The sequence below is a fragment of the Haliaeetus albicilla genome, chromosome 13 (genome assembly GCF_947461875.1).
Source record: "Haliaeetus albicilla chromosome 13, bHalAlb1.1, whole genome shotgun sequence".
Taxonomy (NCBI): domain Eukaryota; kingdom Metazoa; phylum Chordata; class Aves; order Accipitriformes; family Accipitridae; genus Haliaeetus; species Haliaeetus albicilla.
The window spans coordinates 6,670,086-6,694,466 of NC_091495.1; the positions used below are offsets into that span (position 1 = coordinate 6,670,086).

The 24,381-nt window shown below is 49.1% G+C and overlaps 1 protein-coding gene across 1 annotated transcript in view; it reads left to right on the forward strand.

Annotated features, from left to right (window-relative positions):
* The window catches only part of ITPKB (inositol-trisphosphate 3-kinase B), a 71,528-nt gene that overhangs the window by 1,638 nt on the left and 45,509 nt on the right, over positions 1–24,381 (forward strand). The window contains exon 2 of the mRNA XM_069800022.1: positions 217–1,303. Coding sequence (XP_069656123.1) covers positions 380–1,303 — 924 coding nt within the window. The 5' untranslated portion in view covers positions 217–379. The remainder of the gene's footprint in view (positions 1–216; positions 1,304–24,381) is intronic.

A 24,381-nucleotide genomic window follows, 5' to 3' on the forward strand; every position in this document is an offset into this window, starting at 1 on the left:
ATTTCCTCTTGGCTCAGACCCTTCTGACAACCAGGATGGGCCGTGTCCCCAGGGGTGGCATGCTAAGGCTGCATGCAGGTGTGTGCAGGGACTGGGGGGGGCACATAGGAAGGGAAGAGTCCGGCCAGCTGTGTGCACAGCTGGAGGGTGAGCTTAGGGGGGACGCAGAGCTACTCTCACTGCTTGCCTTTCTCTCTCCCTCTCTTCCCCCCGCAGCCGTCCCGTTTTATGGAGCTGCGGGCCAGGTCCAGCCCAGCTCCCCTGCTGCTTCCCGGCGATGCTGCTGGTCCCAGCGTGGAGAGACCCTCAGCAGCGCTGCAGAGCCTGAGCGCTGAGGCGGCAGTGGCGGCGGCCCCCCTGTGCGCCCCGGCTGACTACTATGGCCGTGTACTGCTATGCGCTCAATAGCTTGGTGATGATGAATAGCAACAGCGAGGTGACAAGCGGAGGGAGCAAGACGCCGCCTCCTCCCGGACAAGTGCTGCCCAGGGGCCCGGAGACACCCGGCAGCTGCCGCCCGCTCCCTGCCTTCAGCCCGGCCCCTGTGCCACCCCGCTCCCCGCGCCGTGGCCCCGCTTTCCTCTTCCCGCCGCTCGAGGAGCCCCCGCGGCAGCCAGGCAGCCCCAGGGGTCGGCGGGGCAGCCGGGGCGAAGAGGGGCAGCCAGGACCCCCCACAGCGTGGCAACTTCAGCGGGAGCTGCACAACGTCCAGGTGAACCAGAAAGTGGGGCTCTTCGAGGCACACATCCAGGCGCACAGCTCTGCCGCCCAGCCGCCGCGGAGCCCCCGGCCATCCCGGTCCCGGCCCGCCAGCCCTGTGGCGCCGGTGGTGGGACTTGGAAGCGGACCCCGGCCGCGAGCCTACGGGGAGAGTGAGGCCCCCGATGTTGCTGGGGTGCAGGTCTGGCCGAGCACTGCAGAGCCCCTGGGGAGGTCGGTGGTGATGGTGGTCCCAGCTGTGGGGCTGGTGGAGGGCAGCAGCCCCCCCCCGGAGCCGTCAGGGCCTGCACCACGGCAAGGCGAGGTGGTGGTGGCCCCCACAGGACTTGAGGGCCAGTGCCCAGCCATCGGCGGGAGCATTCCCGCCGTCATCGTCACGGACCTGGGGGGCCCGGAGGAGGAGGCGGGCGCCGTGCCCCCCGGCAGCCTGCCCGTCCGGAAGCTGTCATCGTCCTCAGCCTCTTCCACTGGCTTCTCCTCATCCTGGGAGGAGTCCGAGGAGGACATCTCCAGCGACCCTGAGCGCACCCTGGACCAGACACCGGCCTTCCTGCAGACCCTGGACCAGCAGAAGCCCCGAGTGGTGAGTCTTGCACCAGACCTGGGGAGGTGGGGCAAGCACTGGCAGCGTTCCCCCTCCAAGGCACAGCTGCAGCGGGAGGGCAGAGGTTTGTCGCAGCAGAGGTCTGCAGAGAAACTTCCCATTTGCTCAGTGGTGCTTGCTTTTCCTCCCGTGAAAAGCTTATCCCTGTTCCTAGTCTGAAAATCCTCTGCTCGCAGGGGAGAGTAGCAGTACCCATCCCACTGTGCACAGTCCTTGCAGAGCTTCCCCGGCGCTGCAGCCTGCCCGCTGGCATGCTTAACATGCACCCACGGACTGCAGCCTTCTGCTGACGTGGTTACGAGCCTCAGCTTTCCCTCAGCACAGGTTCCCTGGGTGCTGGAGGTTTCCCATGATTTACATGAGCCTAAAGGAGAATTTATTTCCTCCTTGGAGTCGAAACTGTGTGGGCCAACTGTCTGTTAAAATTTATACTGATGCCCATCACCATAGTGTCTGTGTGACTTTCACATGGAAGCAAAAATCTCTAGAATTTCTGGTAATTCCCCTTTTGAATAAAACTCTTTGCTTGTAGAGTATCTTATATTTTAGGTAAGCACGTATTTATTAGGTATTGATATTAAGTTCATTTGTTTCTGGATCTTTGTTTGTTGTGGGGCTGGTTGGGAGTCTTCAGGTAAGAGAAAGCATCAGTGTTGTATTACCCTCAGAGCAGAAAAATCTCCTCGGACAGGAGGGCTTTGGGGTGCTCTCCAAAGGCAGACACTCCTGGGATATCTTGCGTCACTTGGGGAGTTCATTCCATGTCTGAATGCTCCACACAAAGTGTGCTTTGCTTTTCTCTGAGCTGCCACACCATTTATCCAGAGGGCTTTGGACCACTTTACCCCAGGGTGCCAATCACAAGGTTCTCCAACCATCATGTGGGCTCTCCCATCCTCTGGCTGTGAGACATTACATTGATTTGGGCTCAGCACTGGAGCCTCACACTGACAGACCCTGAAAAATACAGGGCAACCCAGTGGCTCCTTAATTTTAAGGAGTTTGATAAAGGCTTGTCAACTTTCAGTGATGTGGTTCACTATGTTTAACTTTCTGTAGACACATGATAGCGAAACTCTTGCTAAGCTCAATGACACGAGGAAAACCGGTACAGGGAAGCATCTAAAGTGAAGGTATGAAACTCATGAAGAACTGACAGACTGTGGTTTGTAAAACACTCAGCAGGCTGACATAAATATCTTTGCTTTTCTACTTGTTTTGTCCTGTTCCAAGAACTCAGGCTCAGTTCTGCTCAGGATGGAGAAGCAGTTGAGTAAAAGCACAGTTAATGAAGTTATGAGTCTGTGGCTCATCGTGTTTGCAGACAGTTTTGTATTTTGGGGCTCTCAACTGATGAATCAGCTTGCTCCCTTTGGGAGCTGCTACAATCCCTCTGCTGATTAAATTCTCCTGGTTCTGTGTGCATGAGCTGTAGTAATCTCTGCTCTATTCTCCATACTAATGACTGTTCCTAGTGCCAGATCCCACTGATTTGCTGCGGAAAACAGTTTGCTGATGGGCAAAATCATGCCTGATGCTCTTGTGGAAAGCTTCCTGGAACCTCAAGCTGACTCTGCACAGCCTCCGGTGGCCTCCAGCGAGCTCAGCCAGGCTGGTGGCTCAGCAGTGAACAGGCAAGGCTCGTTTGTATTGCCAAAAGGCCTGGATCAGAGTGAGCTCAGATCAGGTCTAAGAACAGAGTAACTCTGCTGGGCTCAGTGGGACTACTCCAAGCTAAACGAGATGAAGATCTGGTCCAAAATGTGTCAGGCAGCGTGTGGAGGTGCGCTTGATTTTGTGTTTCAGTGCTGGAGTCGTCTCAGCAGGAGTGGCTGGGCTAATTTACAATGATAGTTTCCGCTGGGCTCCACAGGTCCCGTGCAGGGCTGATCACTGGCTTTGGCAGGTTATAGTCAACTTCTCAGCAGGATCGTGCGCAAATGCCCAGTAATTCAAAGCTGATTCATATAAATAACACCCAACTTTGTGTACCGGTTGGCAACATCTTTTAAATGACAGCAGAAGGCAGCTACTGAAGCAGTCTCAGGTTGCACACTCATTTGTTTTCATGAACTCACTGTTTCCTTTTAACAACGCATACGGTCTGGAAATGAGTTGTGTAATGAGGGAGAATGTGTGAGAAGCTCTCTTCGCAACTCATGCTTTTCCGTCAAAATAAATTCTGGGAGATCTCGGCCAACAGAAACCAACCTTGTTCCTCTGGGTTGAGTAGATAAATGCTGGGCAGGCAGAGAGCTCTGCCTGTCTGCACCAGGTGCTGCTGGTACAGGGGAAGGGCTATTGTACCTGCGGGAGAGGTAATGACAAGCGACAGGAAAGCAGTTCTTGCTGCAGATATGGTCTGCACTGTATATCTCACATAGCATATTTACAGATTTGATAAACAGCAGGCTTGCTTCTGCCCTTCCTTTCTGGAGGCTTGTCTGGCTTAGCAAATCTGTTAGGGATGTCCGGCTGTCTTTTGTAGTTCCTCCTGGCATCCCCGGGAAATGGGCAGATCCTTCCGGCTGGCATGGACTTGTCCTCCATTTGTACTTCAGGTAGGAAACTTCGTTTGTGGTCGGGCCTGCAAATTGGCCAGTAAGAAAATGATGTTGCCTAGCGAAGGGGAGGGAGGGAGTCTGGATACTTTTTTGGACTCTGTGATCTGGAGCAGCTCAGTGGCTGATATGGGCTCTGCCTTTGTTTATTGAAATAGTTTGCTCAGTAATGTTGCCTGTCCCTGGTGTGCTCTGGTGCCCGGTGGGCTGCGCAGTGCTGGGATACAGTGACCCTGCTGTCATCATAGCAGGCTTCTGAAGTGCAGTGGAAGCAAGAGCAATTTGATCTTTTGCTGTTGCCTAACTGCAAGCCCACTTAAGGTCTGAGTAAACCTCCACGTAAGGGCTTTTGCAGCTGTGGCTTTCTCCAGACTGTGGGCTGCTGTTGGAGAAACCCCACAGTTGTTTATTGATGCTTGCAAGGTTTCAAAGGCACTTGAGTGATTACACTTCTCAGGCTGTGTGGGAGGGACAGCCTGTCCAGGCAGCATGTTGGGATGGGGATGCTGCGGTTTGACAATGCAGCGCTTGCTACACGCCTGCCACGACAGCAGCGCGGGCAGTTTGGGGAAGGAGCGGGTGCCTCTGCTCACCCACCGTGCTCCCTGTTCCAGGCTCTGAGTGGCCCAGGTAGCCCGAGACAGCGGCCTGGCCCCTAAGGGGGATTTCACACTGAAAATAAGCCGCGTTCACCTGTGACTCCCATTGACTTCAATGGGAAAACACGAGTCTATGAGTTTTGCTGTTCCTCGGGGACTCTGTTTGCTCTTCCCAAGGGAGAGCTGATAGACTAAGGTGTACTCAGCAACAGGAGGCTTGGCCCCGGTCTTGAAAGCTGGCTGTGCCCCTTAAGCAAAAGATATTCCAATGCTGGTCATTACATGAGTCGTCATCATTGACCTAAATTCCCTAGTTTGTCAATTCCTTGGCAACTAGAGACAAAGCAACAGGCGAGTGGAGGGAAAGGCAGAAATTGTGCAAGTACCTACTATAGAAAAATGACATGTCAAGGGGAAAAAACCCCACCCTCCTGGAAAAAACAGTGCAAGACACTGCAGTGTTCCTCTTCCTGACTTTCCCACAGCCACTGTGAAAATGAAAACACTGGGACGTACGGCAGAATAGTAATCAAGCGACTCTCAGTATATTGTGAAACCGCTGCTCCTTTCAACAGGCAGAGCAGCTTGCTCAGAATAAGAGACTTCCACTAACCTGTGCAAAATGGCAAGAGCTTTTGGAAAAAGCTAATGGCATTGCTGCTGACAGGTGATTTTTTTTAATTGATTTATTTGTTTGACTCACAATGGCTGTAATGCGTTTCTGAAAGGAGCCAAGTTTAGATAGGGTTAGTGTCAGCCAAGGGCCTGTGGGACCCTTGCTTATTTCTCTTTGAGATGTTCCAAGGCATAAGCTGACAACAGCACTCTTGATTTGTTCCTATAAAAATCAATCAAGTTAAATACACTTTCATTCCCTTTCCTAGCTGTCACTGTGATCAGAAAGTAACAGAAACCATGACCACATGGCTATGGTGATGCATGCAAGCCCCGTGAATGTATATCTTCATGCTGACTGTTTTTATGTATTTTACTCCTTCCTCCCACCATGTTTGTCTTAAAAGCTCCTAAGCTTATGAGCTTGTGAGTGGTATCACCAATTTAGTATCAATATAATGTCTAGCATATGAGGGCCCCGCATGCTTGCTCTGAAGAGCGACTGTTACTCTAGTAATGCATATCATTGCCCACGGAAGGTGCTTAGCACACCGGGTAAGCTGCCAAAGGATGGAGCCTCCTTCAGCCCTGCTGTGGGAACACTAGGAGGAAGAGGAGAATGAGATGGACACCTCTGTGTTTCCACTTTCAGAGCACCACGCTCAGCAAACTTGGCAGCATGGCATGTTTTGTCTGCTGGGACAAGATCAGGAGCCCCTCATGCCCGGTGGGCTGGGCAGAGCTTCAGGCTCTTCGTAGATGGAGGCTGTGCGCTCCAGGGAGTTCACAAAGCACCATTCTCTATTTGGTAGCTTATCTTCTACCTACTCGTGTGGCCTTCTTGGGGAATAAGCAGTTTTTTTATGGGCTCCCACCCATGGAGGCTAGGTGAAGATGCTGTCATAACCCAATGAGAGACAAACAGTGCTGTTTCAAGTCCATTTTCATCAGCACTTTTAAGCTCATTGGGAAGGGTTTCTTCTCTGCTCACATTTTCCATGATTGACAGTGCAGGAATTACATGGCACATAGCAGATCCTTTTCATAGGGGAACTCACTTGCTGGCACAGCTGTTGTCTCTTGCATATTTTGTTTCTCAAACAATTTCACACTGAAAACATTCATAAAAAGGGGGAAAAAGCCCAAAGCATTTCCGAGGTGCAAGAAGAACAAACATTAGGTCCATCATCCTTAGGGTCCCCAGCTTTGGAAATAGCCAGGTTTCCTCCCCTTTTGATGGGGATCACAGGATGTCAGAGCTTGGCTGGTTGGACCCTTCGGGTGTTAAGCTGAATGTCCGCAGAGTGAAGTTCCCAGATCAGCGGAAAATTTACGGTTTTGTCTTTACCTTTTTATAACCTTGCAATGACAAAAAACCAATCAAACTGTAGTCAGCACCTGTCTCATGTTTTCCATATTATTTCTATAATGTGTTAGGACAGATTTGCATGTGAAGAAAATATTAATGCAGCACTGAGCTCTTGCGTGCCATGTGATGACTGAAAGCCAGTGCTGAGCTAATGTTTTCTTTACATGTAAATCTGTTCTAACTCACTAGAGAAATAATGGCATCTATGTGTGATGTGAAATGTTGCTTCAGCTAAGATTAGTCTTCTGTAATTGTTAGAGATGATTTTGTTTATACCAGTAGGTAAATTTGTGCAGTAAATTTGACCTGCTTTCTTCCAGTGAAGCACAGCCAAGCTTTCTAAGAAAGATATGTTAATATTTAGCAGACAGTGAAAACAAAATGTTAACATTTTCAAATCAGTGAGTAACTTCGCAGCCTAATCCCTATTCTCAAATGTGACTTTTCAGGGAGTGTGGGCTTCCACACTTGTTGGGTCACTTGAAATGGCCCTTTTATGGAATCCATCTTGCTCAGCCTCTTTGGAGGTCTACTCGGGATAAGTCTTCTCCTAAGGTACCTTTCTTCTCTGTTGACTCTGATGGGATCTTGAGGACTAGCCCAGGAGTGTGCTTAAGACAGAGAAATCTGCTTGTAAAGTACTTATGAATGTCTTCTGTAAAATTTATCAAAATTTCATTCTTATTCATACACATAAAAAGCCAGGTCATGCATAGCCTGCACAATGGCTGCAAGTAGTTCAGGAAGCTACTCCAGTCTGAGGTCTACCAGCGTGGAAAGCAAGTGCCTCTGATTTGGCTTTTTAAATCAGTGTTTAGGCAGCAAAATATGTGATTCACTCTGTAACAGGGATGATCACCCAGCAGTGCTTTTCAGCATGAGTTGGCATGGGTATGTTCAGAAGTTCAGGGTCTCCGGCTTCAAGTTTCACTCTGGATGTATGTGCCACAAACATGCTCAGAATTGGTGGAGGCTTTTGGAAAACTTAGACAGCAGCTGCTTCTTTCCCAGCCACGGTGGGAGTTCGCCACCACAGAGCTGCTGTCATGGCTGCGTGCCTGTGGAGATCCTCACTGCCGTAGTCAGCCATGGGTTTTGTTGATTGAGTGCTGGCATTTTCTGACCTTAGTTTCTCAGAGATAGGCAATACGAGTCTGAAGCTGCTGCAAGCTGCTAAGACCTATATTAGCCTTTTCCGTCTCACAATATTTATTTCAATGTCATCATACATTTCAGCCGTGAGAAGAAAGAAGTGAGTTTTTTATAGTAAAGAACGTTCTTTTCATTAATGATGTAGAAAAAGAGACAGCCTAGTAGCAGGAATTCAATTCTTCCTTTCAGATCTAAGACTTATTGCTAGCCAAAACATAAGGATTGCCTTTGGAAGGAGAACTAGGGGGTAAAACAACAAGTGCTTAGCACTTATGGCTTCTTGTAAGCGGTACAGTGTATTATCTGATCAGCACTACACAACAGGAACTGCATTAGTGTTCAGCACTGTTGCGGTTTTAAGTAATAGTAAAGCATCCCTCGTCTCCCTGAAAGACACATATGGCCTCTGGAGTGACATAGCGATGGACGTTTTAATGAGTTTGATTTGAAGGACAGAATCAGATTGTCTCCTCACTCTTTGCTTCACGTGTTGGATTTGCAGAGAGGTCGGCACCTGCAGTTGCTGTGGTGTGGACCTCGCTGAACTGATGTGAGTTTTGCCTCAGGTTTCATCCTTGGCTTCCGGGCTTTCATCCTTGACTTTTAAGACTTGTACTTGGGGTTTTGGAAAGTAGGGCTTTTGGACTGTGTGAAGCGAAGTGGAGGTCTCAGCCTGCAGTCTTCACTGTCATAAAACTCCCTTCCCTCCCCCTGAATGCTTTGCGCTTTGCCTGGATGAAGACCAATATATCAACACCAGGAATAACCAGCACAATGTCTTGGTAGGATGGCGATGCCAGGAAGCAGGCCCAACCCTCTCGCCCCCGTCCCGTCAGTGTTTGCAGAAGGGGCCATCAGAAACGCGGCACCGAGTGGAAGATAGCAGAGGGCTGAACAACGGCAGCACCTACCTTCAGCATCACCTCCTCCTCCTCCCCCTTCGCTTCCTGTCCCTTTGCCCTTGCTTGGGCAATTTGTCTGCAGCAAGATAGAATCAAAGAACCCTCTTCCTTTGCTAAACAATTTGCTCCTTTTGTTAGGGTCAGATAAAATGCTGATAAAAGCTGTTGTAGCTCCACTGAAGCCAGCAGGAGCATGCTGCATATTTGGTCCTTGATCGTTTTTCGCCTTGCTCTCCCCTGCATGTATCCAGTTACATCTTGTGGTAAATCCATGTTAAACTGAATTAATGAAGCAGAAATGTGGTCCCCGCAGGGGTTTTGCCTGTTGATAGGTACCGTGCTTCAGAGCCTTTGGGGACAGGAGTTTTATGAACGGAGAGATCTGCGGGGGGACTTTTGGGAAAGTGCATTTTACGGTTGAGTGTTTTTTTCTCATTTCTCGCTAAACAATCTCCGATCCCTGCTGCTTGGGAAAAGGGCAGGAGTGGAGCCTGGCCTTCAGCTCACTGCTGAGCCTTGTTCATTGCAGCCATACTTTGACAAGGCATTTTGGAGAGGCATAGGAACAGCTTTTTTCGCATTGAGCTAAACGCATTCAAAACATTTTCGCTAAATGGGTACTTAAATACAATGGTCGAGGCAGCCCATGTATACCCCTCAAAAGAGAGAAGACCAGGGTGCCGAGGAGGAGCAGGGGTGAGGGGGAGGTGAGCAAGCTCCTTCTCACCATGTGGACCATAGGAATTGCTCTGCCGGCAGCCACAAGCCCTGTTCGATACCCAGGGGCATCCTCCCACTGCAAGCAAGGTACAGAGCAGCCGGGGGAGAATTAGCAACATGTTCAAATGTAATATGGTTGCTATAACCGGTAATATATATTTAACACTCTGCAGGGACCATTCAAGCCTGCATCTGTAGGAAGGGGAAAAAAGTCAGGTTTGCTTTTTTGGCAGACTGCAGATCAGAGAGTCCAATCTGCAATCTCTCTTGGTATGTTTTATGTGGGTGGGTTTTGTTAAGTTACAGGCAAAGTTATTGCACCCCTAGGCTACTCACATTAAATGTTTCTCCAATTTTAGCAACATTCTTTCCAGGCTCAGCTACATTTGTTTTTATCTTCTCTATGGCAATTGATGATCTAAGTCTAAAATGTATAACTCCGCAGGATCTCCTGTTATATATTTCTTCCACAGCTGTAGCTGAATCAGGACAGTATAATCCAATGACATGTTGTAATGCCTAATGCTTTCTTTAATACATTCCAGATTAAAGGAGTCAGCAAAGTTGACATATCCAAAGTAATAAATTTAAACAATAATAACGACAAATCCCGAACCGTGATTATATCTTGAAAGTGTTGGGTTAGGGTTTTTTTTTCCTCCTATCTTCTCTGATCTGGTTAAAGTCTGTTTGTAGGAAACTGAACAGGACAGATAAAAGATGATGAGACAAACAACTTAATCCCTTAATAATGTCAAGTGGAAAATCCAACAACAGATTGGCAAGGAACTCAAATAACAACTGCAAAGTGGCCCTTACTGAAGACTACAGACCTAGCTTAAAAGGCTGAGCTTGAGATATAATTAGAGATGAGCCTGAATCAGTGCCCACAGGTTCAAACATTTCTTTGAACTCTGAAATGGAGTCCAATTCCTTTTTTTTTGGTCCATGCCTGCATAGCATCAGCTTAGCTCCATTGAAGCTCCCGTTCAGCATCACCTTGTACCTTGTGCTGCCCTCAGTACCCACACAAAGTGACCATGAAAAGCCCCAGGGTGGTATTTCCACCTCTGCGTGCTGTTGCAGATGGGAGCATGAGACGGCAGCGAGTGTCTGCTGCCCAGGTAGGTGCCTGTCATGGCAGCATGAGGAGGAGGAGAGCTGGGCGCCGCTTTCTGGCACTGCGCTGGCCTCTGAGTCCCACCATCTCATCCTGCTCTTGCTGGGGACTGGCACACAGCTGCACCCCCATGCAGCAACCCCCATTCCTGCTGCTTCGGGCAGTCTCGCGCTGCCATTAATAGATACGCCTTGAAAGCAAGGCATGTGGTCACAGAAGTAGGAGGCACTTGGAAATGCAATTGCCAAGCAGCTTCAGAAAGAGCATGCTAATTATTATCTCCTCGGAGCTGTATTTACTTAGCGCTGACAGCCCTTCACCCTGAGGTTTCATGGTGGGAATGTCTTATTGGGGTGGAGACCAGGGCGTCCAGAAAGGAAACAAAGGAAAGAGATTTTAGAACTGTGTCTTATCTCTATCCACCTGAATTACTGTGTATTTTAAAAGAATATATGAAACCCATTGTTTGAAAAAACCCTGACAAGTGTGCTTTCCCGGCTCCATTGTTTTAATGTTCTCCTAGGAATTTGTATATAAAATGTTCCCGATCCAGTTTATCTCTCTCAGCTTGACAAATCCTGTATTTCCCTTCTGTACTTTTAGCAGAGTGGGAACTAACCTTGATCTTTTTGCAAAGCCAACAGAATTGCCTTGTCGGGTGTCACGTTGCCACCTTCACACACAAACAGTGTGTGTGGCAGTTTTTTGAGCAAGATGTACCATCGCTGAAAAAAAGGCTGTGTAAAACTCTTACATTCAGGATGAACTTTTGAAAAGCAACTCTGAACTGAAACAGACCCTCTCTTGGAGGAGGGAGCAACTAATGTTGTCCGGCTCTCGTGAAAGCTTCCTTGCACAGCAAGGTTAAAACAAATGGTCTGAAGCCAGGGATACAGCTCAGCTCCTCCACCGTTAGCAGCCCCTCATCTACATCTCATCTCAAGGAGAAAAGGCTTGGCCTCTCTCCTCAGGACTCTGTTTTCTCATGTTACCCTTCATTGCTGGAATGGCTTTTTTGAGCCAAGGAAGGCAGCGTGGGAGTCCAGGTGGTTGGAAGTGACCATAACGTTGACCAGGTGCTGGGCCGGTAATGAGAGGGAAATGCAGAGGTAGCACGATACCACCTTGTCTGTTCTTGTCCATCCCTGTACTGTACAGCCCAACCAGCTCTGATATTTGGTCTTTGAGCTTTTGGGCAGCTTAAAGGCAGTTCCAGATCCCAGGTTTGTTCTTGTGGATGGGAACTCTTCCCAGAAGGGAGAAAGCTCAGAGGAGCCTGTTTAATATAGGCTGATCTCATGCTTGAGCATACGCAGGAGTTGACCTTTCAGCACTGAAATAAGAAGTGATGGGAATAGAATAAATCACAGCCTTGAAAGAAAAGCCAAGTAGCTTAGACTTGCACCTCAGGAGAAGGAGTTAAGGTATGGAGGCTGGGAGCGCTGCAGAGGGGCCAATGACAGACTTGAAAAGCAATCTTTCAGCAGTGGGTTTGGTGGATCTTTGCAGAGCAAGACTGCAGAGGAAAGACTATTGAGATGTGAAATTGAGATATGAGGTGATGAGCCCTGGAGGTGAGTTTTAGTTGGGTGGGTAGGTTGGAAAGACTCTGTTAGGGATGTTATCCTGAAAAAATCTGCAAGACTTACAGATAGGTTGGATGTGAGGACCTAGAGAAAGAGATCCAAGTTTTCCACTTGCTAAAAGTTTCAGGGTAGGAGCAAAACATTCACAAATGAGAGCAGTAACATTTACACTCGCATTGCAAAGGCATAAATTGTTCTACTAGTTGCCAGGCTGTGAAAAATCAAGCTTCTGTATTGCATTGCAAGCCCCAGAGCCGTCATGTTTCCATCGAATCCAAAGCCAAAATTTCCGTAAACTTGATAGGAGTCAGCTCCAAGCCCCCATGGTACACCCCCTTAACCTTCAGGGGCCTGGTGTTGAATGCAAGATTTTTCCAAGAGAACCAAAACTCAAAGCACTCCCCTAATATCCGGAAGCTGCAGCCCAATGAGGAACTCCCTCTGCGTGGTGGCTTCTGTCAGAGTCCGACTCCCTGTTTGGTCTCAGGAGAGGGTGTCTCGGGGCTTCTTCAGGGCAGGCACAGTGGAGGGCCGGGCTGCTATATGCCACAGAGACCACTGCTGCCTTGAGAGATGCTGGGGTTTGCCCTCCTGGCCCACTCTTCCTCTGGACCGTCTGTGCTGTGTCCCCAAAGCAGTCAGACCCCCAGCCCCATCCAGACAAACCCTAGCAAGACAGAAGATTGTAGGAGATGGCTGGAGCTGGAAGAACAGTTTTTTGGCAGAGAGTAAATTTTCCAGCAAATGTCAAGGGGGAGGGGGAGTCAAAATGATTCACAAATTCAAACACATTTTCTGAATAGTTCTGGCCTAGAAAAAAATACAGAGGTGGGGGAAGAGGGAGGGATGTTAAAAATAGCAATGCATGTCATTCTGACACTTTCAGAATGAACCGTTTCATTTTGGGAATGGTTTGTTTATGTTTTGCAAGCATTTGAAATGTAGATTTGATTCAAAATGGCATTTTTCACTTAAAAGTTGACCTCACCGCTAAAACACATTGAAAGAAGAAAAGGTTTTTTAGAACTTACATAACACAAAATGAAACACCTCCTTTTGCTTTGGCTCCAAATGAGATGAGACATTTTGGAGTTTTCCTTCCACAGCCCCATGATTTTAGCTGTGTTCAGCCCAACCGGAACATCTCTCCCCAATTTTTTTGGTTGAGCTCTGATGTAAAAAAATCCATGCTCCATCCAGCTCCCGTGCTGGCCAACCTTTAAGTCTAATGCCATGGAGCAAGTACTTTAGTTTAATCTGAGGTCAACCACACATTGCTGTGATTCAAACTGAAACCTGTGGTATCGAATGAATAAGAGCTGTAGGTTTTGTAGATAACTGGCAGCTTCTCCGGAAGATGCAGTGTCGAACCTCATTTAGAAAAATAACCCAAACTCTTGGGGCCCTGAAATCTGATCTAGAAATCTTCAGAGAAGCTGGAGTTTGCAGACAGCTGAATGGCAGACTTTCACTCCCCCGGCACTCACACTGGTCTCATTCAACTGATTCATTAAAGGGAAACGACCAAACAGCTAGTAATTACTTTGCTGTAGCCAAAACGTGCCGCAGAGTTTCCCTGGGCAGAGGGGAAGGAACACGTGCATTTGCTATATGATGAGCCATCGTCAGGTTTACCGTTCCCCGCTGTGTTTTCTGCCTGGCTGGGACACATTGCGCTGTTTCCTCAGCTGAAGTCCATCCCTTGGCATCTGGAGCAGAGCCTCCTTTGCTGAGATTTACCTTGTCTGTCTTCTGAGCCCCTTCCTTCTGTGCCTTGGGAGGGTTCAAGCACAAAAGAAGGAGAAAAAAGATGCTGCAGTGTGGGACAGCAAACTTTTTAACAGCAGCCCCTCTTGGCCAGGGGCCATAGGAAAGACCTTTTCCGTTCGTGGGAGGATCCTGGGGTTTACCTGCAATAGGAAGGTTTGTAAGCATTTTTCTGGCCCGCTGTAATTTTAATGTTACTGAAGAGTGGATCTTATGGTGTGGACAATACGGACATTTTTATCATCGAGGCGTGTAGAGGCGAGGGGCTGGCAGTGGCCGAGTGGCGGAGCAGGCTGTGCTCCGTGCTGGCCCTGGCAGCGATGGGAGCCGGGATGGCTCTGCTGCTGTCTGCGGTGGCTCTGGGTCACCCTGCACTGGGGGGTGATTAGTGCTTGCAGTGGGACAAGGAATCAAGGCCAGCATGCGTATACCAGCTCTTCAGCTCCCTCGACCATGCATTTACTGTTAAAACACTGCCCACTCAAGCTCTCCCCAAAACAATGAGGATTGCCTTAAAAACCACCAAATGTTTCAGGGTTTTTTTGGAAGTGCTGAGTTTGTTTGATTGTTTTCCTAGTTTCTATGCCTTTAAGTCATAGTCAGGGCAATTTTTCAGTCTTTTCTCTGCAAGCCAGAAGGCTAGAAACATACTTTCTTTCCAAAAATGAAAGCTCGGAGTCTCAGCCACCTGAGTGCAAGAGCTGGCAGCTGTGACAACAAGGCAGAGCTCATGCTAAAACTGCAGGAGTGGGCAAATGGACTATTGAAGTAGCTGCTTCTCTTGGTCGAGAAATGGGCTGAATGGAAAGAAAGGCCAGAAGGGCAGAGCATGTAAGCCGATTCAGCTTTCCTTTAACAAATGGAGAACGCCAGCTCTCCCTCCCCGCCCTAGCCAAAACAAAAAGCCCGTACACAACTAAAGTGAAATCTGCTTTCGTGTTTGTACGTGAGTCGTGACGCCTGGAATAGCGGGTGACATTCGACTCTCGCATCTCTGCCGAAATTCAAACTCATCTCCCAGGCGAAATCTGGAGGTAGGAGCACAGATAGAGGTCCTAGCAGTCACCAAAGAACAAGGACCATACAGACTGCACACAGAGGCTCACACCGCTCCCCTGTCAATTTTTTATATAAAACACAATTTGAAAACTAACCACTTTTTCTGCAAATGTGATTCAGAGATCTTTGACACAAGCAGCTGCCAGGAGACGGGAAAACAGCTCTGGCTGTGTTAAAGTGGGGAGGCAGCACAGAGCCTGCTGGCCAGCACTTCAGTGCAGATTGTAAGATTTTAGCAAAAATCTCAACTTTCCAACTAAACAACTGCATTTGGATAATGATCTATGGAAGGTTGTACATGTCTTTTGACAAGGAATCTTAGGCTCTGACAGTGCTTGGAAAATACCAAGCAGGGTTGTTGAACTGTCCTAAACCGCCTTGTCATTGAATGGTGCAGAGGTGCTGCGTGAAGTGACGCCAAGTGTTCTCTAGCAGTTCTAAGGGTGTTTGGATTTCAATTTACTCTCATCGGATACGCTGACACGTTCTCCAGTTTGCCTCTTGAATTAAGATGCTGTGTGTTCACTTTTCTCCTTTCCAGCTGATAGGTATGTGTCTTTGCTCCCCCAAGGGGAAGGAGGCAAGGATATTCTTCCTTTCAGTGCATCCTTAGAGCTATTACACATTTAAAGGGAATAATCCCCAAAGCAAAGGCATGGACATTGGGTGTATCTGTGGGCTGTGCGCTTTTCTCAGGTGCTCCATCTGGAGGGTTAACTTCAGTGAAATCGCACCAGGAGGGCAGTTTTGAAGATTGTGTACGACACGCAGATGGTCTTCTGGAGAGCAGCTGCCTTTGGAAAACTAGCTAAAACTACTGTTGGCGTAACAAACAGAATTAGAATATTTCCAGGGTATAAAATTAAGGGAGGAAAGCAGCTTTACTGGCTATTGTCAGAAAACAGAGGCTTGCATAACAGCAACAGTTTCCATATACTATGCAATTAAGTTACTTGCTTGGGAATTAAATTGCAAGTCAGTTTAGACAGCGTGGCCAGCTGTAACATAACACACATTACAACACACATACTGAATGTTATTACTTGGTGTCAGCGTTTATTGAACAGAGTGGGGATTTGAGAAACAAACTTTGGCCCAGGAAACACTAACAATGTGATGGCACTTAATGTCTCTAAAGCAGCACAGCTAGCATTAGAATTTTGGGGAATAAATTCTCCAAAGATAAAATACTTTGGAAAATACCTGCTAATCCCTTTAAACCTCTAAGACATATTAGTTTTCATATTGGGTAATGAAAAGCCACAGATTTTACCGCTAACCTCGAAAACATCCTGTAGTTTTTGGAAAAGCGAGGGAGACTCCAGGTGTAGGTTCAGCGGCTGGTTTTGCAGCAGCAGTTCCAGCTGATCTCACTGGAAAGTGTTTATTTGCTGCTGTCTGCTGGTCCCTTGCTGTCTTCTTTTGCTACTGCAGGAACCAGGGCCAGCGAACACTGCTCACTGACTCCTTGAACTACGCTTCCCTCCCATTTTTATGGAGAAGAATCGAGGCTCTAGGACGTCGCTTCATTTCAGTTGCAAGACTGGAATGAGATTGGGCCAAATCAACTCTGTTGTAGCTCCATTGAGTCTGGTGGGCTTGCATGAGGGCTAAATCTGATCCAGAGTCAGAAAAACACGAAACACAGATGGGCTAGGTTAGTGCATTGTTTATATAAATAGCTAGATCATGGAGAGCTGCCCGCATTGCAAAATCCCCCTCCCAGCTGGGTCTGTCAGGGATCCTTTGGAAAGCACGGCATCGGCAGACCAGCAGCAAAATGTAGCACAAAGACTGAATTTCCCCTCTCTTCCTACAGCAGGTCTCTTGTGCTCAGAGTTGAGGACCATGTTGGCAGTGGTGCATGGGCTCAGCTCACCAACTGTGCTGAACCGGCATCTCAGGGAGCAGGACAGATCAGATTGCTGTGCCCACTGATGGGAGTAAAGTTATAAATACATTTTTGGAACAAAAATAGGAACCATCCACCAGAGCTATTTCTGATGACCTCAAAGTAAAGTTAGAATTTGGTTTTTTTTTCTCTGTTTCGTAGCGGTGTTGCTGAGCTCTCCAGCAGAACAGGAAGTAGGCTGAGGAGCTGTTTGAGTAACCCGAGTCATCAGATCAATGGAAAAAATGGTTTGAGTACATTTTGTGAAAATGCAGCCAACAATTTTGAAATTACTGCAGTTTCTCTTCCTAGATCAGGGCTGTTGTTCATGCCAAGGGGACTTATGTGCTGTGTCTGTAAGGAAACAGAGTGTTTCTTTTTGATGATGTACACAATGTGTACCCGGGGTGAAGCAGAAATCTTTCCCTTGGTGTCCTTGGATCAGACTCCAGATGAGTTAATCCCTCAACATGATCAGGATCCTGTGTAATTTTGAAATGCCTGTCATGCCATTTGGAAGAAAAATAAACTTGCTTTTATTGGGAGTTGGGCATGGGGAGGTCAGGGTAGGTGAGGAGGGAGGGAGAGGATAAGAGACACCATTTTGCTGTCAAGGAGGAAGATGCACAGTTCTGAATCTCAGAATTGAGGCTGGTCCTACATTTTAGTGACACTTGCAGCTCCTTTCATGTTTTGCAAGCTCATCCGAGAATTGAATGCATGCCAAATTAATCTTTCAAGGGAAGCGGAGCCGGGTTGAAAATATCTCCAGCACAGATAATTCAAAGGAAGTGCAACTTTTAAAAAAGCATGTGAAGTGCCTCTAAGAATCTACCTGGTTTTTCCTGTTTTCTTTTTTCCTTTTTCTCTTTCCTCCCCTTAGTCCCACATCTTGCCTCTTTGCTGTCTCGTCATGTCACCATTTCCTTTTTTCCCATTAGTTGTTCTCACAGAGGCATACAAAGGGTTTTCGATCCCGTCACATGCTCCAGCTGGAACTAGAGCACGACTCTTTTCTGAGTGTGTTTTCTCCAGGATTTTGTCAAGTTTAGCTGCAGACGCTCCCCAGCTTTTCGCTAATTGTCTTTTCAGCTGTCCTCCGCTTACGACACTCGCGCTGCAGCCGGGCAAAGGCCGGTTCGAGCTTCAAAGTGGAGGCGATGCCGTGAGTGCGGGGAGAGCAAGGGGCTGCCCGGGTGCCCGTGGCGAGTGGGATGGGGCGGCTGTGGGGAGGGAGCGGCGCGGCGTGGGAGAGCAGGGTCAGGAGAGAGAGATAAGACGGACAGGAAGGGAGCGAAGGGGAAAGGCAGGTGGAAAAGGGAAATGACCGCGGAGGCCAGGAAGACTGAAGAGAATACAAGGGAAGCTGCGAAGCCATCTGGGAATCTGCTTTAGCCACGTGTAAATCGCACACGTCCTTGCGGCTTCCCCCTCTGCGCAGAGCAAAGCAGCGCCCGGAGGAGGCCGGGCAGAGCCGGGATGGCGGCGTGCAGCTGCGTGGGGTGAGCCTGTGTGGGTGCGGGGCCGGGGGGGCAGACGGGGGGATGCGGGGACCAGCCCCGGCGCAGGTGTAGGGACAGTCCCGTGCAGGTGTGGGGACAGCCCCGTGCAGGTGTGGGGGCACAGTGGCGGCGGGCATGGGGGCGAGGGGAAGTGAGTGGGTGCCCCGAGGTGGGGTGCAGGAGCAGGCAGAGCTGTGGCAGAGCTGGGTCCCGTGAAGACGGGGGCGGAGGTTGGTGGAGCCGCCGCCGTGTCGGCTTGCGGGCGACGGCGGGGGCAGAGCGGGAGGAGAGATGGGTGGCGTGGGGTGGAGGCAGAATGGGAAGTCGAGGAGAAACTGAGTGCAAAAGCTGATCAGGGGATGGAAAAGGAGGAAGCTGAAGGGAAAAATCAGGTGAAAAGTTTCAGGGAGCAGAAAAAAAGCATCGTGGAAGGCTGACATGGCAAGGCAGGGGAAAGTGAGGAGAGCTCGGATACGAAGGTTTTGAAAGCACTTAATGATGTCTGGGGTGGGATTTGTGGCAAATAGCTAGATCTGAGCCAGCCTCCTTTTGTGGGGGGAAACAGGCCCCTGCAGAGCACAGCGTATGTGACCTGCCTGCACAGCACGAGAGGAGCTGTGCCTGCGCAGTGCCATGACTGTAAAAGGAGTTAACTAGCATAGATGCAGTCGTCTACACCGAACATGACTAAAAATAGGTGAGATGAATTGCAGTCCCAAGGACAAAATGTTACTGTAAATGAATACAAACAATCTCGTGTTATCCAGCCTGGTGCGTTCATGCCTCTTCCATGCATGTGCATGCTGGAGGTGTGTGCCCAGGTGCAGGGCTTGTGCACATCAGGTGCACATGTGAACACCAGCACGTACCTGGCTGGGATACTCGTGTCCCATATCTTCTGTGCAAAAGTCCTCTCCACCTCAAACCCTGAAAAATTGGGCCATGATGCCAGAGCAGGCTGTAGTTCCTCAGGTGTCTGCAGGTTGTATCATAAATCGTTTCTAAGAGTCTCAAGGAAGAGGAGGGAGATGCGCTGCAGTTTCGGGGGGGCTGCTGCTGACCCCACGCTCTCCACTTTCCTATGGAAAGGGCTGCAGGGTTAATCCAGACCCTTGCCTGATTTTAGCTCAGCTCTGCAGGCTGCCTTCACTGGCATGGGGCTCGTGGCTGCCTCTGCCAGAGGTGTGGGGGTTACTTTGCTTTAACTCGTGCCGGGAGGCACCAGTGTGACAGGGAAGAAAGGCGCCCTGTCCCTGACAGTGCCGTTTGCCCTGTGCCACCTCACTGGCTGTCCTGAAGGAGAGACAATTTCTTTCCCCCGGTGAGAGAACCGGTTAGGAAAAAATAGCACCGCATTTCCGCAGGGACACCCATGGGACGTGCCAAGAGAAACCGAGGCACACGCAGTTATTTCATGGGATCCCTCACACATGGACTAGGCTGGCGTGGATGGTCTAAGCAGGGCACGGAGCTGGAGCCCATCTGCATTGGAGGCATCCTCTGGCCGCCCCAGCCGGCTCTCTGCAGCCCAGCTCTCCTTCCCCATCCCAGTCCCTGAGCTTGTCCTGATCTCCAAAATTAGGTCTGCAGGTCCCTCGCCTCATCTTTAAAACTCTCTGTGCAATTAACGTGCACAGGCATGTCCTTGGCCGAAAATGCCCCCAAAGAATGGGCAATGAGAGGATGCAGGCAGTTTGACTGTAGCTAGGGCTCATGGTTATTTGTAAGAAAAGCTGTGAATGTATCTCTCTGCACCAAGAACTGGTAGGTTGCTCATGGAGGTCGTGAGTCTCTGGTGCTACCTGAGCTTGTTTAACAGTCTCCACTATGGAAGAAAACAGAGTTTTAATCCAGTGAGGGTGATGTTGGGCAAATACTTTTAGTGCTTGGGTCTGCTTAGTTGTAACTGAACTCCTCTTTCACTTAGTCCTTTAGTGCAGGCTGCTCATTCTCATGCTGCGCATTTCCTCTGCCTGCAAAAGCACTTAGAAAAGCTTGGATCCCCAAGTCACATATTTTCAATATTTATGCCCCCTGGATGATTTTCCAGGGAAGCTCTTAATCTTACAAGTCAAGAAAAGACATATATTTGTCAGAACTAATACTAGCAAGGTGCAGAGTTCATTCTCAGGCAGCAGGTGGGTTAGAAAGCCTTATTTTTGTGCAATTAATTTTGTAAGAGCTCCCTCCCCCCTTCTCTATGCTTTCATTTGCTTCTGTGTCCTGGGGTCTCAGAAGACAAGGGTTTCTAAGGGCCAATGGCTGTCTTGAAATCACTTTCTGGCAGCGCTCACAGGAGCAGCCCAGAAGCAGCCGTCCCTGGATTTCCACGTTCGTGTTAGATGTTGAAACATGTTGTCTCACAAGAGCTATAGGGTATCACCCCACTAAATTCTTTAAACCTGTTCAGAGTGGATTAGGAGGAACCCAATAAGCCACTTTCTGATTACTGTAATAGTTTCCAGGTTATTTTGTTTAGAAGCCCGTGTGAAACATTACGTTGTGCCTTCCTCTCTCAGTCCTCAGGCTGAAAGTGAAAAGGTCCTGGTATAGAAGCCTGAGGTCAGGAGATAGATACACAAAGTTTATACATGGGATTATTTAGTGTGCAAACTAATGGGCTTCAAGTGAAATACTTAAGATCATTGCGAAAACTCTTCCATTACTTCCTTTCTACTTACCCTGTCCGGTAATAAGACATACAGTTTGCATGATGAAATTGCAAGGATGTGCACACAGACTTGGAAAAGAAATTAGTTGTCGGCTCTGAGCAGAGCCACCCTGGGGAACTCTCTGCTGCAGGATGCTCCGAGCCCACCTGCACCGATGGGAGAAGGGGCTGGGGGAGCACCACGCAGCCACGTGTGGGATTTCAGCAGCGGCAATAAGCTGATCATGTGGAAGGAACGGTATGGGATTGCTGAGCTGTGTGGGCGGCATTGCACAACAGCCTCCATTGCTGAAGGGCTAGGGCTGTCTTTGCGCTGAGGCTCCTCTCCATGCTCTGGCGATGGGAAGGGGGCTGCAGAGGCACCGCATGGCCCATGGCAAAGGGCCACAGCTCTCTGCAGCTATGAGAGACTAGTCCAAATGAGAAGGCAGCCCCTCGTGCTGCTTCATCTTCCTGTAAAACAGGGGCACGGCTGAGAGCAAACATTCTGAATGGCATTTGCTCCAATCTGGGCCCTGTAGACTGTACTGTTCTCACAGCCGAAACTCCAAATAAGAGCATTTGCCTGGTTTTCTATTAAATACAGCACCTGAGAAAGTGAAAGCCTTAGGTTTTGTAACTTGTTAGACCTAACATCACAAATGATGAGCCCCAGGTGCATCACACAGACTAGCACTAGCCCCATGGCAGTGTCAGGCGCCACAGGAGCAGGACCCAAAAGGGTGTGCTTTTTCCCCAAAGTTGGTATGAACTCCAGCACATGCTGTGCAGGGCTTGTGGTGATGCTGGGTGGCTGCTCCCAGGAGGGTGCTATCCGTGGGATGTCTGAGCATCCTGCACCGACGAGACTGGGGGGCAAAGCCTTCCCCTGGTGTGAAGCCCCTGAGCCGCCTTAGCTTCAGCCCAGCTCTCACATTTACACCAGCGGAGGATCTGGCTGTTGCCTCAAACCAAAGGGTTACATAAATAACGTGCAGCTTGAACTGTGTTAGAAAGCCCCACCCTTTTCCTGCAGTTTTAGTTAGAGGGGCCATGCTGCTTGTGATGCTTTATTGAAACAGAAAATTAAGAGAAACGCGGAAAAACAAGGTAATAGGATATTTGTTTTAAGGTGTGCAACTGGGCTTTTTGTCTGGGGACGGGGAGAAGGTACACTTTCTTCAGTAGGTGTTTTTAGATCACATTTTTTTAAGCAAGGAGGAGTGAAGTAGACGCAGAAATTATTTATATGGCCTTAATTGTGGTTATATCTAAGGAGGAGTTTAACTGGAAAAGATTATGTGTGTGCTGTCTGAATATTGCATCACTCCTGGATGGCATATTCAGATCAAAATCGTTTTGTATGCATATGGCAGCTGACTAACCGGTAGCCTGATGTTTCAGCAGGACTGATACTTGCACACCCTCCTGGCCCAGGTGTGCTCTTCAGCATCCAGAAGCTGTCATTGAATAATTCAGCTTCCAAAGAGCAAGCTCAGCACATCTGGGCTGACATGGTGGGGCTGGGTGGTGGGTCATAAGGGAGCGAGAAGAGCTGTGGAGATTATGTGGATCCCCCACGGGTAACCACACAGCAGCCACACTCGGTGCTTTCTCAGGCTGAGAGATCTTGGGACTCCTTTCAGAAGTGGTGCAGCATGATGGCTTAGGTGACTGTCCCCTTTGGAAGTTCACATTGGCTGTCTGTCCATCCACTCTTCTTAGATGTGTTCGAATTTTTTAATCCATCTATTTCTGCTCTCGAGCTTCTGTACTTGCTCCAGTTACATCAAACACTGCTATGGCAAAGCCTTTAAAGGTGTGTTTAGGACCATAGGGTTCCCCAGGTTTCTGCATACTATGTGGACATCACTCAGGGACTGATCAGCACTGGTTCTGAGCCCTCAGGTGGTTTGTGCATGGCTGCGTGTTGCCCTCTTAGCACAGGGACTTGAATCTTGCTCTGTGTAAGGAGTGAAAGTGTGCTGGAGCTTCAGCAACTGACCTAAAGATTGCTATGAAGTCTATAAGAAATTCAGCTGAACCTGGCTGCCAGGAAAGTCTCGGGACTGGAATAAGACCATTGTATGAGATAGGTCTGAGGAACATAAGCAGGGCTTTCAGGCAGCAGTTAGTCCACCAGATGCCCTCATATGGGAGCTGTGCAGATGAGGTGCTGGAGCTGTGCCCCAGCTTCTGATCCACAGGCCTGTGTGCTTCATGTGGCTGGCCTGGAAAAAACAGGATTTGCAGGTACAGCTGGGTGATGGGTACGTATTGGTGCAGGAGACATTTTGAAGGGTAGAAACTGATGCACTGACATCATAACAGGGAGCTGATGGGCTGGAGATAGCAGGTGGCACAGCCAGCCTGCAGCCCCAAGGAGTCTCAGGGACCAACATAGAATCATAGAATCATTTAGGTTGGAAAAGACCTTTAAGATCATCAAGTCCAACCATCAACCATGCCCATTAAACTATGTCCTGAAGTGCCTTTTCTGCGTGCTTTTTGAATACCTCCAGGGATGGCGACTCAACCACTTCCCTGGGCAGCCTGTTCCAATGCCTGACAACGCTTTTGGTGAAGAAATTTTTCCTAAAATCCAATCTAAACCTCCCCTGCCACAACTTGAGGCCATTTCCTCTTGTCCTGTCTCCAGCCACCTGACAGAAGAGACCAGCACCCACCTCACTACAACCTCCTTTCAGGTAGTTGTAGAGAGCGATAAGGTTTCCCCTCAGCCTCCTTTTCTCCAGGCTAAACAGCCCCAGTTCCCTCAGCTGCTTCTCATAAGACTTGTGCTCCAGGCCCCTCACCAGCTTGGTTGCCCTCCTCTGAACACGCTCCATCACCTCCATGTCTTTCCTGTAGTGAGGGGCCCAAAACTGAACACAGGACTCGAGGTGTGGCCTCACCAATGCCGAATGCAGGGGAACAATACAGGCCAGGATGCCGTTGACCTTCTTGCCCACCTGGGCACACTGCTGGCTCATATTCAGCCGGCTGTTAACCAACCCCCCCAGGTCTTTCTCTGCTGGGCAGCTTTCCAGCCACTCTTCCCCAAGCCTGTAGCGCTGCATGGGGCTGTTGTGACCGAAGTGCAGGACCCGGCACTTGGCCCTGTTGAACCTCATATAATTGGCCTCGGCCCATCGATCCAGCCTGTCCAGATCCCTCTGTAGAGCCTTCCTACCCTCCAGCAGATCAACACTCCCTCCCAATAATGACATGCATCATTATTTACCAGAGGAAGGCTTTACTGGGACTGCACTGCCTGCTTTCTGAGACCCGTGCATTCACTGTTGTTCCTTACCATTTTTCTTTTTATTTGTGTAGCCCCCACAGCCCTGTTGGATGCTGCTATGTGTTGTGTGCCATTGGGCTGCATGGCCCTGTGGGAAGGGATGCGCTCTCCACCCTTGGCCTCCCCTCTGCTGGAGTTCAGGCAAGCGGTCGTCTTTTGTTCCCCCAGTCCAGCAAAATGTGTTTCTCCCAGGTGGGCCCTCTGACCCTGCCGGCTGACAGCTCCGGTGTTTCTGTCTGTGCCAGGATTTTCATAGAAAT